The 12917-nt window shown below is 37.8% G+C and overlaps 1 protein-coding gene across 1 annotated transcript; it reads right to left on the bottom strand.

The window, feature by feature from the left end:
* Positions 1-5921: 5921 nt before the first annotated feature.
* LOC120461254 (C-type mannose receptor 2-like) lies at positions 5922-10129 on the bottom strand. The gene is made up of 5 exons (XM_089131740.1): positions 10044-10129; positions 9871-9909; positions 9425-9790; positions 7237-7593; positions 5922-6393 (listed from the first exon to the last, which is right to left on the bottom strand). The coding sequence occupies exons 2-5, from the start codon at positions 9905-9907 to the stop codon at positions 6029-6031; spliced, it is 1125 nt and encodes a 374-aa protein (XP_088987866.1). The 5' UTR covers positions 9908-9909; positions 10044-10129; the 3' UTR covers positions 5922-6028.
* Between the last annotated feature and the right edge of the window lie 2788 nt (positions 10130-12917).

Genomic DNA, 12917 nt, shown 5'->3' with positions numbered 1-12917 from the left:
AATAATAATAATCATCATTATTGTAACATTTTATAGGCTGCATATGTAGAAGACGCTTTTATCCAAAAAAGGAACAAAGCACAAATACACACAATATTTTGACGCATATCCAGTGTGTGTGCTTTGTGGAGGCTGCGAGACGCCCATGTGAACACTTGCAGTTGTTTCATTGGAAAGAACTTAAAATACTCTTTCATTTCTGGTCATACAGAAAATAATAATACATTATTCGCAAATACATTTATTTGCGTAAACTCACAATAACAAGAAAACGTTGTGCTTTAACAAACAGGCGCGCTTCATGATCTCCGTGAACTGAAGCGCGAGAACTGAAACAGACACCGCATTCGAATTTGTTCGTTTTAAATTTGACATTTAAAGCTTTAGTCTGAGTAGACTAAAGCTTTAAATGTCCAATTTAAAACGAACAAATTCGAAACAAAAGCCAATATCTTCTGACGTAGCCTAGCTAATTATGTATATCTCTCTAAAGGTGCATCCGGGGATGGAGATTTGTTTTTAGCAGAAACTGATTTAGAAAACAATAGTTTATTAATAAACAATTAATGCCTCGTTATTTTATATTATTTTATTATCAGACACATTTATTTTAGAGAGCCCCCTTTCTGTAGGCTGTGGTTACGGCTCTTCTCATTCAGCACTGTGGGGGAAATATAATTTCCAGGTTCTAATTTGGCCTCAGAAAACCAATAAAATCTTTTTTTTTCCATATTCATTTGTCAAATATTTTAAATGTTTAAAGGGGCAAAAAATCAAACAAATATCTGAAAATTCGTCGATATATAGCCTATATATTTTTGCGCAGCATTTGACGTAGTCCTACAGTTCAAATGAACGTTTTGGTGTTCAACTCTGCGTTTTACAAAATACAACAACCGTTCATTTTTCGTTTTGCAATTAGGCCTACAGATTAAATAAGGGGAAACGAATGAACACAAAAGTACACTGACCGTTTGGACATATACGAGGCAGAGTTCTTTTTTAAAATTCATGAAAGATTCAAGGAATAGCCTACTAGACAAAACCTCAAAGAAATGCCACAACCAAGACCGCGGAACAGAAATGAGAGAAACAAACTCTGTGACTTTCCCTGCCGTTAATGCTTGGATGACACACCACGTCTCCTTCCATAAATAATAATAATGTCTAGTGCGGTGGCTGTGATATACCAACGTCCGTTGCCATTATTTTTGGAATGGCTTATTGCGAAAGGAAAAAAAAAATGTTTTAGTCGCATAACACCGTTAATAGAAACGCTGTCATTTCACAATATTTTTTTATCGACAATCAGAAAAAAAAAAACGCAAAAGTTTTCTGCAAATATGTATTGACGCCACTTAACCGAGCAAAAAGGTTTCACTCGGTTATGCAATTTTAATTGGTTAACCAACCGGTTAACCATGGACACCCCTATACGGATAGTGAGGAGCTCCTGGTCTCTGCTTCGCTCCAGTTTGCAGGTATTTGTTCGTCCTTTCTTTGTTGATGACGAACACAAACTTTCTTCTAGAGCAACAGAGTTGCGCGATGGCACGAGCGTCATTACTAAGCCCCACACCGTTTACGCATTGGTCATGGCTTTTGTTCACACAGCGCGCGTTCCGGGACTGATTACGGCAATGTTACTAGGTCCCCAACCCGGGATCAATCCCAGAATCAATCCCAGGTGGTGTTTGCGTTCACACAGAAGGCGTTCTGGCAATTTCCCGGCAATTTCCTGGGATCAACTCGCTGTGTGAAAGGGGCTTTAGTATTTTAAGTGCAATTTTGGTCTTTGTAACAATGTTTACCAAAACATATCATTTTTTACAAAGGAAACAATAGGGTTGGGCGATATATCGCATGATATTGTTATGCGCATCTAATCAGTAAAGCCGGTTCCTTGATTAGCAGTAAATCACCTTCACCTGCTTTCAGATGGAGCGGCATTCACTACAAAGAGCCGTAGATCACTGACAAGCTGAGCCATTGATTAGCTTGTCTGTGATTACAATGATTACAAATTAATTAATGGTTAATAAGTTGGAGAGGGACCTCTAGAAACTGTTAGAGAAAATGAACTGACGTCACTAGGAATTTAAGGAGTTTTTTTGTGTGTGAATTATTTTTTATCAAATGTTTATATATATATAGTGTGTGTGTGTGTGTGTGTGTGTGTGTGTGTTTGTGTGTGTAAAGTAGGAGAGTGAAATAAATATAAAAAGTCCATGCAATGCAAATTGGTTTGTTATCTGTAATATTGGCTTATGTTCAAGAAGGTTCATCTGTTAAAAAGGAACAAAAAAAGTTGAATCCTTTGCATCATGATTGACTTTAAGATTTAAAATGTACTTTTGATTAGACTTATACGTTTAGAAAAACGTATTTTGCATTTGCGTGTGTGTGGTTCATTAATCAGAACACAAGTATGACGCTTGTAAGTTTATTTAAGCTGGGTCAACACATACAGATTGCAAGATATTATTTATTTATTATTTCACTTTTTTTTCTTTTAGAATAAACTGTATTTAGATGCTCACTATAATTTTTCTAACAAGTAAAACACAGAAGTGATTATAGAAAGAAGCCACACCACCAGAATACACAGATCCCATGAATCAGCTGACGTTGCTTGTGCTTTACTTTGTTTTTTAATAGCCAATACACTTCATGCCACATCTTTGAACCATGATCTTCTAATGTCTAGTTCAGTGCATGTACATTTGATTGAACAGTCATGTGTTGAAAATATGTTTCAGTCGACAGAAAATTTGAAATGTAAATATAAATTAAAACTCATTTTGATATCATGGGGTCTTTAAAACACACATATACTGTATATGTGTGTGCTATGTATATATATATATATATATATAAGTACACATTAGTATTTTAACCCTTGTGTGCTGTTGTGGCTTTTTTCAGCCACTAAGGGGTATTTTTTAGTCTTAATTTGGCCGTAACTTTTTCTTTGTTTCAGCAAATGGAATGATTTTTGGTGACAAATCTTATTTTGACACATATTTTGGGAAAATGCTTTGAAATTTTTTCAAAAACTCAACAGTACACTCTGGGCAAATTCACTACCCTTTCGTTATGTTCGTGGCTGAAAAAAGCCACTACTTTAAACTGCTGTAAAAATGTATCAGATAAATATTTTTTTCAAATTTTTTTGCATAAATCTATTAACCGACCTCAGTCCTGATCAAAACTACTAAATGTTTAAAAAAAATTCAGGATTTTAACTCTTTAATTGCCAAATTCATAAATGATGTCACTGATTTGGGAAAAAAAACACAGAAAATGACTTATTTTCAATATAAAATATGATTGTGGACTGGATTTTTTTTCACCTTTTATCACAGTCTTGGACATGTCAAAGATTAGAAACAACATTGGTTTTGATGCATTGTTAGTTTTTGTGTAGCATCAGATTTTAACTTTTTCTCCCTCATTTACTGTTCGTGGCTGTTTTTACCCCATTGACTTCCATTATAACCACATTTTTTGATTGCAAAGCCATGACACCATAAAATCATGCATTTTTGATTGTTGATGGTTTTCCCTGTTGGGAAGAGGTAAAATTTGTAATTTTTACTGTTGATAACCAGGTGGAACCATTTAACCCTTTAGACAGGCCTGTGCAAAAAAAAGCTTAGTTTCTGGCTTTTACATGCAGTTATATGGAGTATAATAGCATATTACAGTGTGTATATGTGTGTGTGGGTGTGCGTGAGTGTGTGAGAGAGTGTGAGAACTCACCTTGATGCGTCTGAGAAAATAAAAATATACACTTCAGCTCTCAAAACTACATGGAGTAAACAAAAACAAAGTAAGTGTATTTATGCATCTGCTGCCTTTTGATGGTGAGAAATGCAGACTAAACAAAAACAAAGCAAGTGGATATAAACGCTTGTCATTTGATGGTGAGAAGAGCAGCAAGCAACATGAGAAAGGGCTTGACTTGTAGTGAAGTTTTAGAGATGATTATGCAGTCTGACCCCTCCAGCGAGCTGCAGGAGGTATTGTCTTCTCACTCTGACCGCAGACTCAGGACAGTCAGATCCTGGTTTGGATGTGGCACCCTCATCATCATCTCAAGCTTCCACTGAAGGCGAGGAGGATTCAGATGATCCTGGATCTGGATGGACTGGGAGAATCTTGAGAGGGACATGGTGGTTCTGAAAATCGCATGACCACTGTGATCATCCCACAGGCAACGTGTGAACTCCCCTCTGGATCTGTAGACGCTGGCCAAAATAAGTAGCCCCATGTTGGCACAGAGATCTGTGGAGTCCACCCCAGTCCAGTTTCTCATTGTGCGGTGTCCATGGAGGTTGGCCATGCTGACAATGAGGTCAGTCGTCTCCTCCGTAAAAAACAGATTGAACACAGAATCCATGTTCTGAACCATTGCGATAACATTGCGTGTCGGCCCTCGACTCACGCCTCTTGCAGGCTGAAGAAAGGGAATTGTCTCCGCATTGGTGGAAAACCATACTTCACCATTTCTCCCAATCCACCCAGATCCAGGATCCACAGAATCCTCCTGCTTTCAGTGGAAGCTAGAGCTCCACTGAAAGCGAGGAGGATTCAGAGGATCCTGGATCTGTGGACTCCACAGATCTCTGTGCATGGGGCTACTGATTTTGGCCAGCGTCTACAGATCCAGAGGGGAGTCCACACGTTGCCTGTGGGATGATCGCAGTGGTCGTGCGATTTTCAGAACCACCATGTCCCTCTCAAGATTCTCCCAGTCCATCCAGATCCAGGATCATCTGAATCCTCCTCGCCTTCAGTGGAAGCTTGAGATGATGATGAGGGTGCCACATCCAAACCAGGATCTGACTGTCCTGAGTCTGCGGTCAGAGTGAGAAGACAATACCTCCTGCAGCTCGCTGGAGGGGTCAGACTGCATAATCATCTCTAAAACTTCACTACAAGTCAAGCCCTTTCTCATGTTGCTTGCTGCTCTTCTCACCATCAAATGACAAGCGTTTATATCCACTTGCTTTGTTTTTGTTTAGTCTGCATTTCTCACCATCAAAAGGCAGCAGATGCATAAATACACTTACTTTGTTTTTGTTTACTCCATGTAGTTTTGAGAGCTGAAGTGTATATTTTTATTTTCTCAGACGCATCAAGGTGAGTTCTCACACTCTCTCACACACTCACGCACACCCACACACACATATACACACTGTAATATGCTATTATACTCCATATAACTCCATGTAAAAGCCAGAAACTAAGCTTTTTTTTGCACAGGCCTGTCTAAAGGGTTAAATGGTTACACCTGGTTATCAACAGTAAAAATTGCAAATTTTACCTCTTCCCAACAGGGAAAACCATCAACAATCAAAAATGCATGATTTTATGGTGTCATGGCTTTGCAATCAAAAAATGTGGTTATAATGGAAGTCAATGGGGCAAAAACAGCCACGAACAGTAAATGAGGGAGAAAAAGTTAAAATCTGATGCTACACAAAAACTAACAATGCATCAAAACCAATGTTGTTTCTAATCTTTGACATGTCCAAGACTGTGATAAAAGGTAAAAAAAAATCCAGTCCACAATCATATTTTATATTAAAAATAAGTCATTTTGTGTTTTTTTTCCCCCCAAATCAGTGACATCATTTATGAATTTGGCAATTAAAGAGTTAAAATCCTGAATTTTTTAAAAAATTTTAGTAGTTTTGATCAGGACTGAGGTCGGTTAATAGATTTATGCAAAAAAATTTGAAAAAAATATTTATCTGATACATTTTTACAGCAGTTTAAAGTAGTGGCTTTTTTCAGCCACGAACATAACGAAAGGGTAGTGAATTTGAACAATGCACAAGGGTTAAATGCTCAAAGTAAGTTATGTTGGTAAAAAAAAACATGGAGAAAAAGACTCATAAGAAACTTATAAGATACTCTTCAGTTCCAGAAAATTATAATTTTTAGTTTGATATATGCTGATCATCTCAAGTTAAAAGACAAATAAAGATTTGCCAGTAATGTAAGAACACACACATCTCCTTCAGTCTTCATATCTGCTGCAGATGAAGTTGAGTTTATCGTGTTCAGGACGGCTGATCCAGCGCTGATCTCCTCCAGACTGAACTGCTCCAGATCTCACTGTACGCTCACAGTCCTCGTCTGTGCCGTTCCCTGGAGCCCAGTTCTGATAGCACACGGTCTCTCCGCTCACCCAGAACCAGAGGCCCACAGTGCAGGAGTGACGTAAACCCAACCACACCGCCTCAGTAGACGCACGTTTAACCACATTCATCACCTCCTCCTGCATCTGGACTGAATGAACCGAGACCAGATCCGTATAATTCTGTCTGCAGTATCTCAGAGCTTCAGTCCACGTCAGAGTCTCAGTGATCAGAATCAGTTTATCTGGACACAAAACACACCACAAGCAAACACTAGAGAGAGACTGATCAAAAACAACATGCAGAACACACACTGTGGAGGAATCTGTCATGTCAGACATGTAGCGTGAACTTTAAGGCCATGTCCACACTAATACGTTTTCGTTTGAAAACGTATATTTTTCTCTCCGTTTTGGCCTTCCGTCCACACTGAGACGCCGTTTTAAGTCAACAAAAACGTATCTTTTGGAAAACGCTCTCCAAAGTGGATAAATTTGAAAACTCCGTCTTCGCGTTGTAGTGTGGACAGTGAAAAGTTTAGTCACGTGATCCATGTAGTACCAATAGATATATGTTTATCTGTATTGTGCCTGTTATGTGTTATTCATTTTTACACTATTGCTAAAATATGTTACTTTCTATTTTACTTAATATGTGCTATTCTTCATAGCACAGTACTGCAAAGATGACAGATAATGTACTTACATTTGCTGTCCTGCGGCAAAACAGGAGAGCAGTTGCGTTTTAGACCAAACATATAGTGACTGAAAGCGACCTGGACTCATCCGTGATGGTGAGATATTATGCTAAATAAAATTTTCCTGTTATTGTGCGATAACAATATTATTTATTTTCCCATCTGTATCATCTCAGTGAGCTTTTGTGAAGTTTCACACATGCGCATTAAAGTGAATTTAGAAGTTTCTCATCCACACTGAAACGTCGGAAAACGCCTGAAAACGATAGTGTGGACGGAGAGCGTTTTTAAACGAAAACCCCGTTTTCAAATGTATCCGGATTAATGTGGACGTAGCCTCAGATATCTGGAGGTGATGGATGGAGTGTGTGTGTGTGAGGATCTGCTCACCTTCATGACACACAAAAGGAAACTGGTTGTTGCAAGAGATGTCTGCCCATTGACCCTGAGCGTCATTCTTAATTATCACTGTACAGTTTTCATTTCCTCCATTATTATCAGGTTCATTAGTATTCCAGTTTCTGAAAGAGGAGTTACTCTGATCTGACCACTGCCATGGGTCTCTGACTCTGAACAGACCGATCCAGATCCATGATTCAGATAACCCAAAACTACTAATGAAATCCTTAATCTGTTGACTCTCATCCTGGTTCCTCACACTGACCAGATCAATGTTATTCTGTCTGCAGAAACTCTGAGCGTCTCTCCAGTTCTTCTTCTCACTGACAAAGACGAGTCCTGTGTTCACTTTAAGAAAAACACATGGAAACAGATTCATAAATCAGTTTTTTCTTTATGCTCATGTCAGTTTATGGTTTTTAATGTAAATAAGAGCAGCGGTGAAATGTGACATTAAAAGACTAAAAGTTGATGATATACACTGCAATGAATTGCTGTAAAAATTACAGCAATATTTTACAGCAGCTGGCTGTTTTCTAATAATACAGCATTTTGCTGTAAACTGCAATGCATTCTGGGGTCGCGTGGCGGTTTGATTCAAAATACAGAATATTGCTGTAAATTTCAAATCGACACAGAGGCATTGTGATCTTCAACGGTCGTGTCGTCGACTTTCGGATAGCGGCAAGAGGAGTGATTCTCAACTATGTGGTAAGTGACTTGTTATTTCAGTTTCTTATTTTTCATGTTGTGTTACTCGTAGACTATGAAGGTAATGTTATACTCGCGGTTCATATTGGTTACCGAGGATCACGCATCCTCCGTACGGGGCGCGAGGGAGACTTGCGCGGGGATTCAGCAGCCCGGACGCGGTTAGTATTTCACACATTCCTCAGGATCTTTGGGCTCCTATGTTAAGAAGAATTACATGCTTTTCTGACAACAGTCGGTATTCACACGAGCTTCGTGTTGATCAGCACACTTCACAATGATTATTTTATGGCGTAAATCAAATCAAAATCAAGTAATCTGTTAAAATGGGAACCGAAATGGAAAAACGGCGTTGCTAAAACCTTGCGTCAGATTATGAATGTTGCTGTGTCGTAACATTATATTTAATATTCCGGTGTGAAAATCCCTTATATTTCAGTATGAAAATAAGCTATATATCCTATATATTTTAGCTATAGCCTACTCTCTGTGTGTAATTTGCTTATTGTTTTCATACTTCCTTGGAAGTCAGTTGTAGTTCTTGTGATCATCTTTCCTTCATGATTCTGCTGATCAACGGCAGGTCTTCATCTCTGATACTCCACCATCACTTAATTAATCACTTAACTAATCACCTGATTAATCACTCAACTGAAAAAAATCTGAGAACTCATAACTTTTGTTTTTTTATAAACTTAAAATAATTTATGTAATCGGTTACATCAAAAGTTATGAGTTAGCTTAACTCATTGGATTTGACTGTGTGTGATGTTATGAGCTAGCAGTAATTCCAGGTGATCTAAATTTATTTAAAGTTTGTCATTTCACTGTTTTTACTCAATAAAGTGAAGTTTTAGCTTTATTTAGTATTTAAATGCAGTGTAAAGTTTAATTGTGAATTCAGAATTATTATTGTTTTAGTGACTCAATGAAAATAAGTTCAGAGTACTCATAATTATTGTTTTTAATAAACTTAAATTATTTTAGGTAATCAGTTACCTCAAAAGAAATAAGTTAGCTGAACTTGTTGGGTTTTACAGTGTAGCTTTTGGTAATATTTGAGGGCAGTAAACTCAATTTATTTTAGTGCAAACAACTGTTAGGTTTTACAGTGTATCTACAGTAATTTAACATTAAGCCAACGGCGTTCATAAACACGCTGAAAAGCGATTATGCGTGTTGATAGCACGCCAAAAATGGAAATACGAATTGGTGTGTTATACATACGCCATTTCATGAGATCAGTCTGGTGTCAGAGAAGACAGCAGTGTATACCCTCACCAGTCTGCACTTACACTACAGAGTTTACAAAGCTTTCTGCATCCCTTAATCTAAAGTGTAAAACTATTCATAACTTGTGAATTTGTTTAAGTATAATTTTAAATCATTCCTACCTGTTATGAAATTATGTATATGATGTATCTTTTATAAATGAATGTTTATTGTGATTGTATGGAGTTGCTCTTACTGTTGTTGGATGAATTGCAGATGAAAGTCAGGCTGAAACTACATAGATAATCCTCCCATAGTCCATTTCTCATAAAACCACAATAATCTCTGCCTTCAGGTTGTCTATCAGCCCAGTTCAGATAGAGCGCAGGTTCACCTGAAGACCACTGCCATTTATCAACACCCGTCTTCTGCAGCCCAATCCAGACATGCTGAAGACCTCCATCATTCACACTCTTCTTCAGCTCGTTCATGTCGTTCATGTCGTCAACGGTGGCCAGATCTGTGTAATTCTCTCTGCAGAATCTCTGAGCTTCAGTCCAGTTCTTCAACACGTTTATAAAGTGATACTGACGCTGAACACATTCAGATACGGAGCAGAGAGCTGTGAAAGAGAGCGTTTGATTTAATGCTTTTCATAACAGGGTCAAACCTGATCAAACTATAAACCACAAACACACTCACCAATGAGAAGAAGAATCAAATATTGAGTTTGCTCCATTTCTGAGGAAAAAAAAATCTCCTATTCATCTTATATCAAAATATAATCATAGTCAGATTAACATAATTGAATTCATAATCATTTAGACAATATTAACATCTGAAAGTGTAATTGTGAAGAATGAACATGTTCTTACTTTAGAGGTCGTGTGTTTCTGTCCTGAGTCTGATGTTTCTGTCTGCAGATTTACACTACGTGATTATTATATCTGCCCTCATCCCTCATTCAGATCATCACATCATTTGTTTATTTCTCTAAAACCAATTTGCATATTTTACTTCCTTCTTATTTTGTTTGTCTAGCTTTGTTTCTCTATATTTGCATATTGATGAATTTGTCAGTTTCAGTTAATCTACAATTTCTGTTGAATAGTTTTAGCAACAACATGAACTAATCAGGAAAATATATAAACATTCATGATTTATATTTAAACATTCACAACTAAACTGCTTTAATGTTATTGCTGCACTGTATATCTTGTATTCAACATTCAACAATGTCTTAACATCTGCAGTTAGTGTTGGCAATATGTTTCTGTTCTGTGCAAATCACCTGAGCATGCAGTCATTCCTCCGAGCAGCGAGTCATGCAACAGAACAGATCCAGTAATCCTGCATAAAATACATAGGCCTAGTCAATTTAACATTAATTGTCAAATAGCCGAAATACATGAGAAAGGATGATGTACATGTAACTTACTGCTATCACTGAAGATAAACACATGACAGATTTCAGATTAGATCACAGATCTCCAGATTAAAGGTGGAGCTGGGGATGGAGAAGGGAAGTTAAATCCAGCGTAACGCCGTGCGACAGAAAAGTGGATTAAAGAAACCGCTGTGATGTGCTTGTCAAAACACATCAGAAACAGATGATTGTCAGCTTTATTGATGTGGCCTGAACTGATGCATTGCTGGATTTCTCATGTCTAAAGGGATAGTTCACCCAAAAATGAAAATTAGCCCATGATTTACTCACCCTCAAGCCATCATAGGTGTATATGACATTCTTCATTCAGACGAACACAATCAGAGTTATATTAAAAATGTCCTGGCTCATTCAAGCTTTATAATGGCATTTAAAGGTACAATATCTTTATTTCAGAGAAACAACTATTTTAAATAAGTGGCTTTCCCCGAAAAAAAATGTCACCTGTCAATGACCCAATATCCGGGCTATCCTCAGTTTCCGCTCGTACTGCCATAGCCATGACGTAACCATGGCGACAGACGTGGATGACTGCGTAGCGTTTAGTGGCACGCAGCTCTTGTTTATTTCACACACAAGATAGTCGCACACGTCCTTACGTTTCTGTCGTTTCCTTAGAAGACGCAGGACTCCAGCGTGACGACTACATATTGTAATCTTGTAAATAAGAAAACATCTGTATCGAAAACCAATCCATGTTGTTGTTGATGTTTTTAGCGTATGCAGTGGAAATAAGCCCTAGGCTTTTTACTATATTTTGTCCTTGACCGTTTTGGAAATGTTGTATGATCCTTCCTTGTGTTTATCAGATATACAAATAATTGGATTTTGACTGACAGTCTTTTTAGCAGTTTGTGTTTAAACTGAACATCCCACTAATGATCTGGGGTGCGTTTCCCAAAAGCCAACCATAGTCACTAGTCCCGTCGTTACCAATAGAGTTCAATGGAAATTGGCCATAGTTGGCCAATGATGCTTTTGGGAAACACACCCCTGATTGATGAGTGTTGAGTTCATTAGTGAAGACTGGTGATACTGGTTACTGAGAGTCTTTAAAACCCCTGTTTGAGTCTCCAGTCAAAGAGAAAGAAACGTGTGTGAGATGAAGGAGTGTGTTTGACTATTGAGAGAGTTTGTGTTGAGAGGGATTGAGGGATTAAAAGAGACAGGATGAAAACAAAAGTCAATTTTTTTTTGTCTTCATCGCTGGTGTTGAGAAGATCACGACAGACATTCACAACAGAGACGAGATAAAGACATTGAAGTGCTCATTTCATACTTTCATTCCCCTGAAGCTCATATATAATGTTAGTAAAAGTTGTTGGACTCTCATTATCTCACTGAAATAATATCATCATCTTCAGCCGTCTAAAGATCTGATTGTGATTGGCTGCAATGCGGACATTAAAACTAGGGCTGCAACAACTAATCGATAAAATCGATTATAATCGATTATGAAAATCGTTGTCAACGAATGTCATTATCGATTAGTTGGTCTGATTACGTCACGGGGATTGTTTACATGCTACATGCGCTTCTTACATGCGCTTCATGAGGCACACACGCAGTCTCTCTCCCTCGCCGGTCTGTGCGCAACACGGACGGTTTGGAGCACATTATCTTCTGTCTCGCATGCGCACTCTTGATTCCGTGAGTTTGAACTAATTTGCGGGCATCAGGAAACCGCTATCAATATGCAGCATACACGAAAATCATTCACCTTTCGGCAAATTCGCCGTTTTGAAACCAAAATAGGTGACCTGCGTTAATCGTGTATACTTTATGAAGCCATACTGTAGTATAATGTGAGATAGAAATGTACATTTAAGTCATTAAATTCAAGTTAACGTAAGCTTTTCCCTCCACTGCGGCTGTCAGTCATTCTCTATTCGGTGTTCAAACAGCGCGTCGCGTTACAACAGTTAACACATGATGATCTCTTTCCAAGATGATTCAATGTTATTATTATAATTGATCTGTAGATAAAGGTCTATGGTTTCGTAATATAATGACTATCTTGCTAGACTTTTATTGCTGTAACTTAATCACTTTCTACTGAGTGTCTGTTAAATCACAACACTAGAGTAGACTCGGCGCACTATTATTGTTCTTCACGTGCACAGTAGCCTAACTGAAATTTAAAACTGCTAAAAGAAAAGGCTTAATAAACTATTGCAAAGATACTGTATAATACACAGTCAATATTGCTTCCTCACTAAACAGCTGTGCATCTGATTTTTACGATGTTTTTCATGAATGTATAACAACAATACAAAGAGCAATGTGTAACGTTTTACCAGAG

This window comes from Pimephales promelas, chromosome 1 (assembly GCF_988280905.1).
Source record: "Pimephales promelas chromosome 1, fPimPro1.hap1.1, whole genome shotgun sequence".
Taxonomy (NCBI): Eukaryota; Metazoa; Chordata; class Actinopteri; order Cypriniformes; family Leuciscidae; genus Pimephales; species Pimephales promelas.
The sequence above is the reverse complement of the archived record's forward strand: the minus strand, read 5'-3'. Positions and strand labels throughout refer to the sequence as shown.

Excerpts from the sequence above, each read along its gene's own strand:
- LOC120461254 (XM_089131740.1), bottom strand. The coding sequence starts at position 9,907 with ATGGAGCAAACTCAATATTTGATTCTTCTTCTCATTG. Across the intron at positions 7,594-9,424 it reads CTGCAATTCATCCAACAACA|TGAACACAGGACTCGTCTTT; the intron begins GTAAGAGCAACT and ends TTTTTCTTAAAG. Across the intron at positions 6,394-7,236 it reads TCCTTTTGTGTGTCATGAAG|ATAAACTGATTCTGATCACT; the intron begins GTGAGCAGATCC and ends TTTTGTGTCCAG.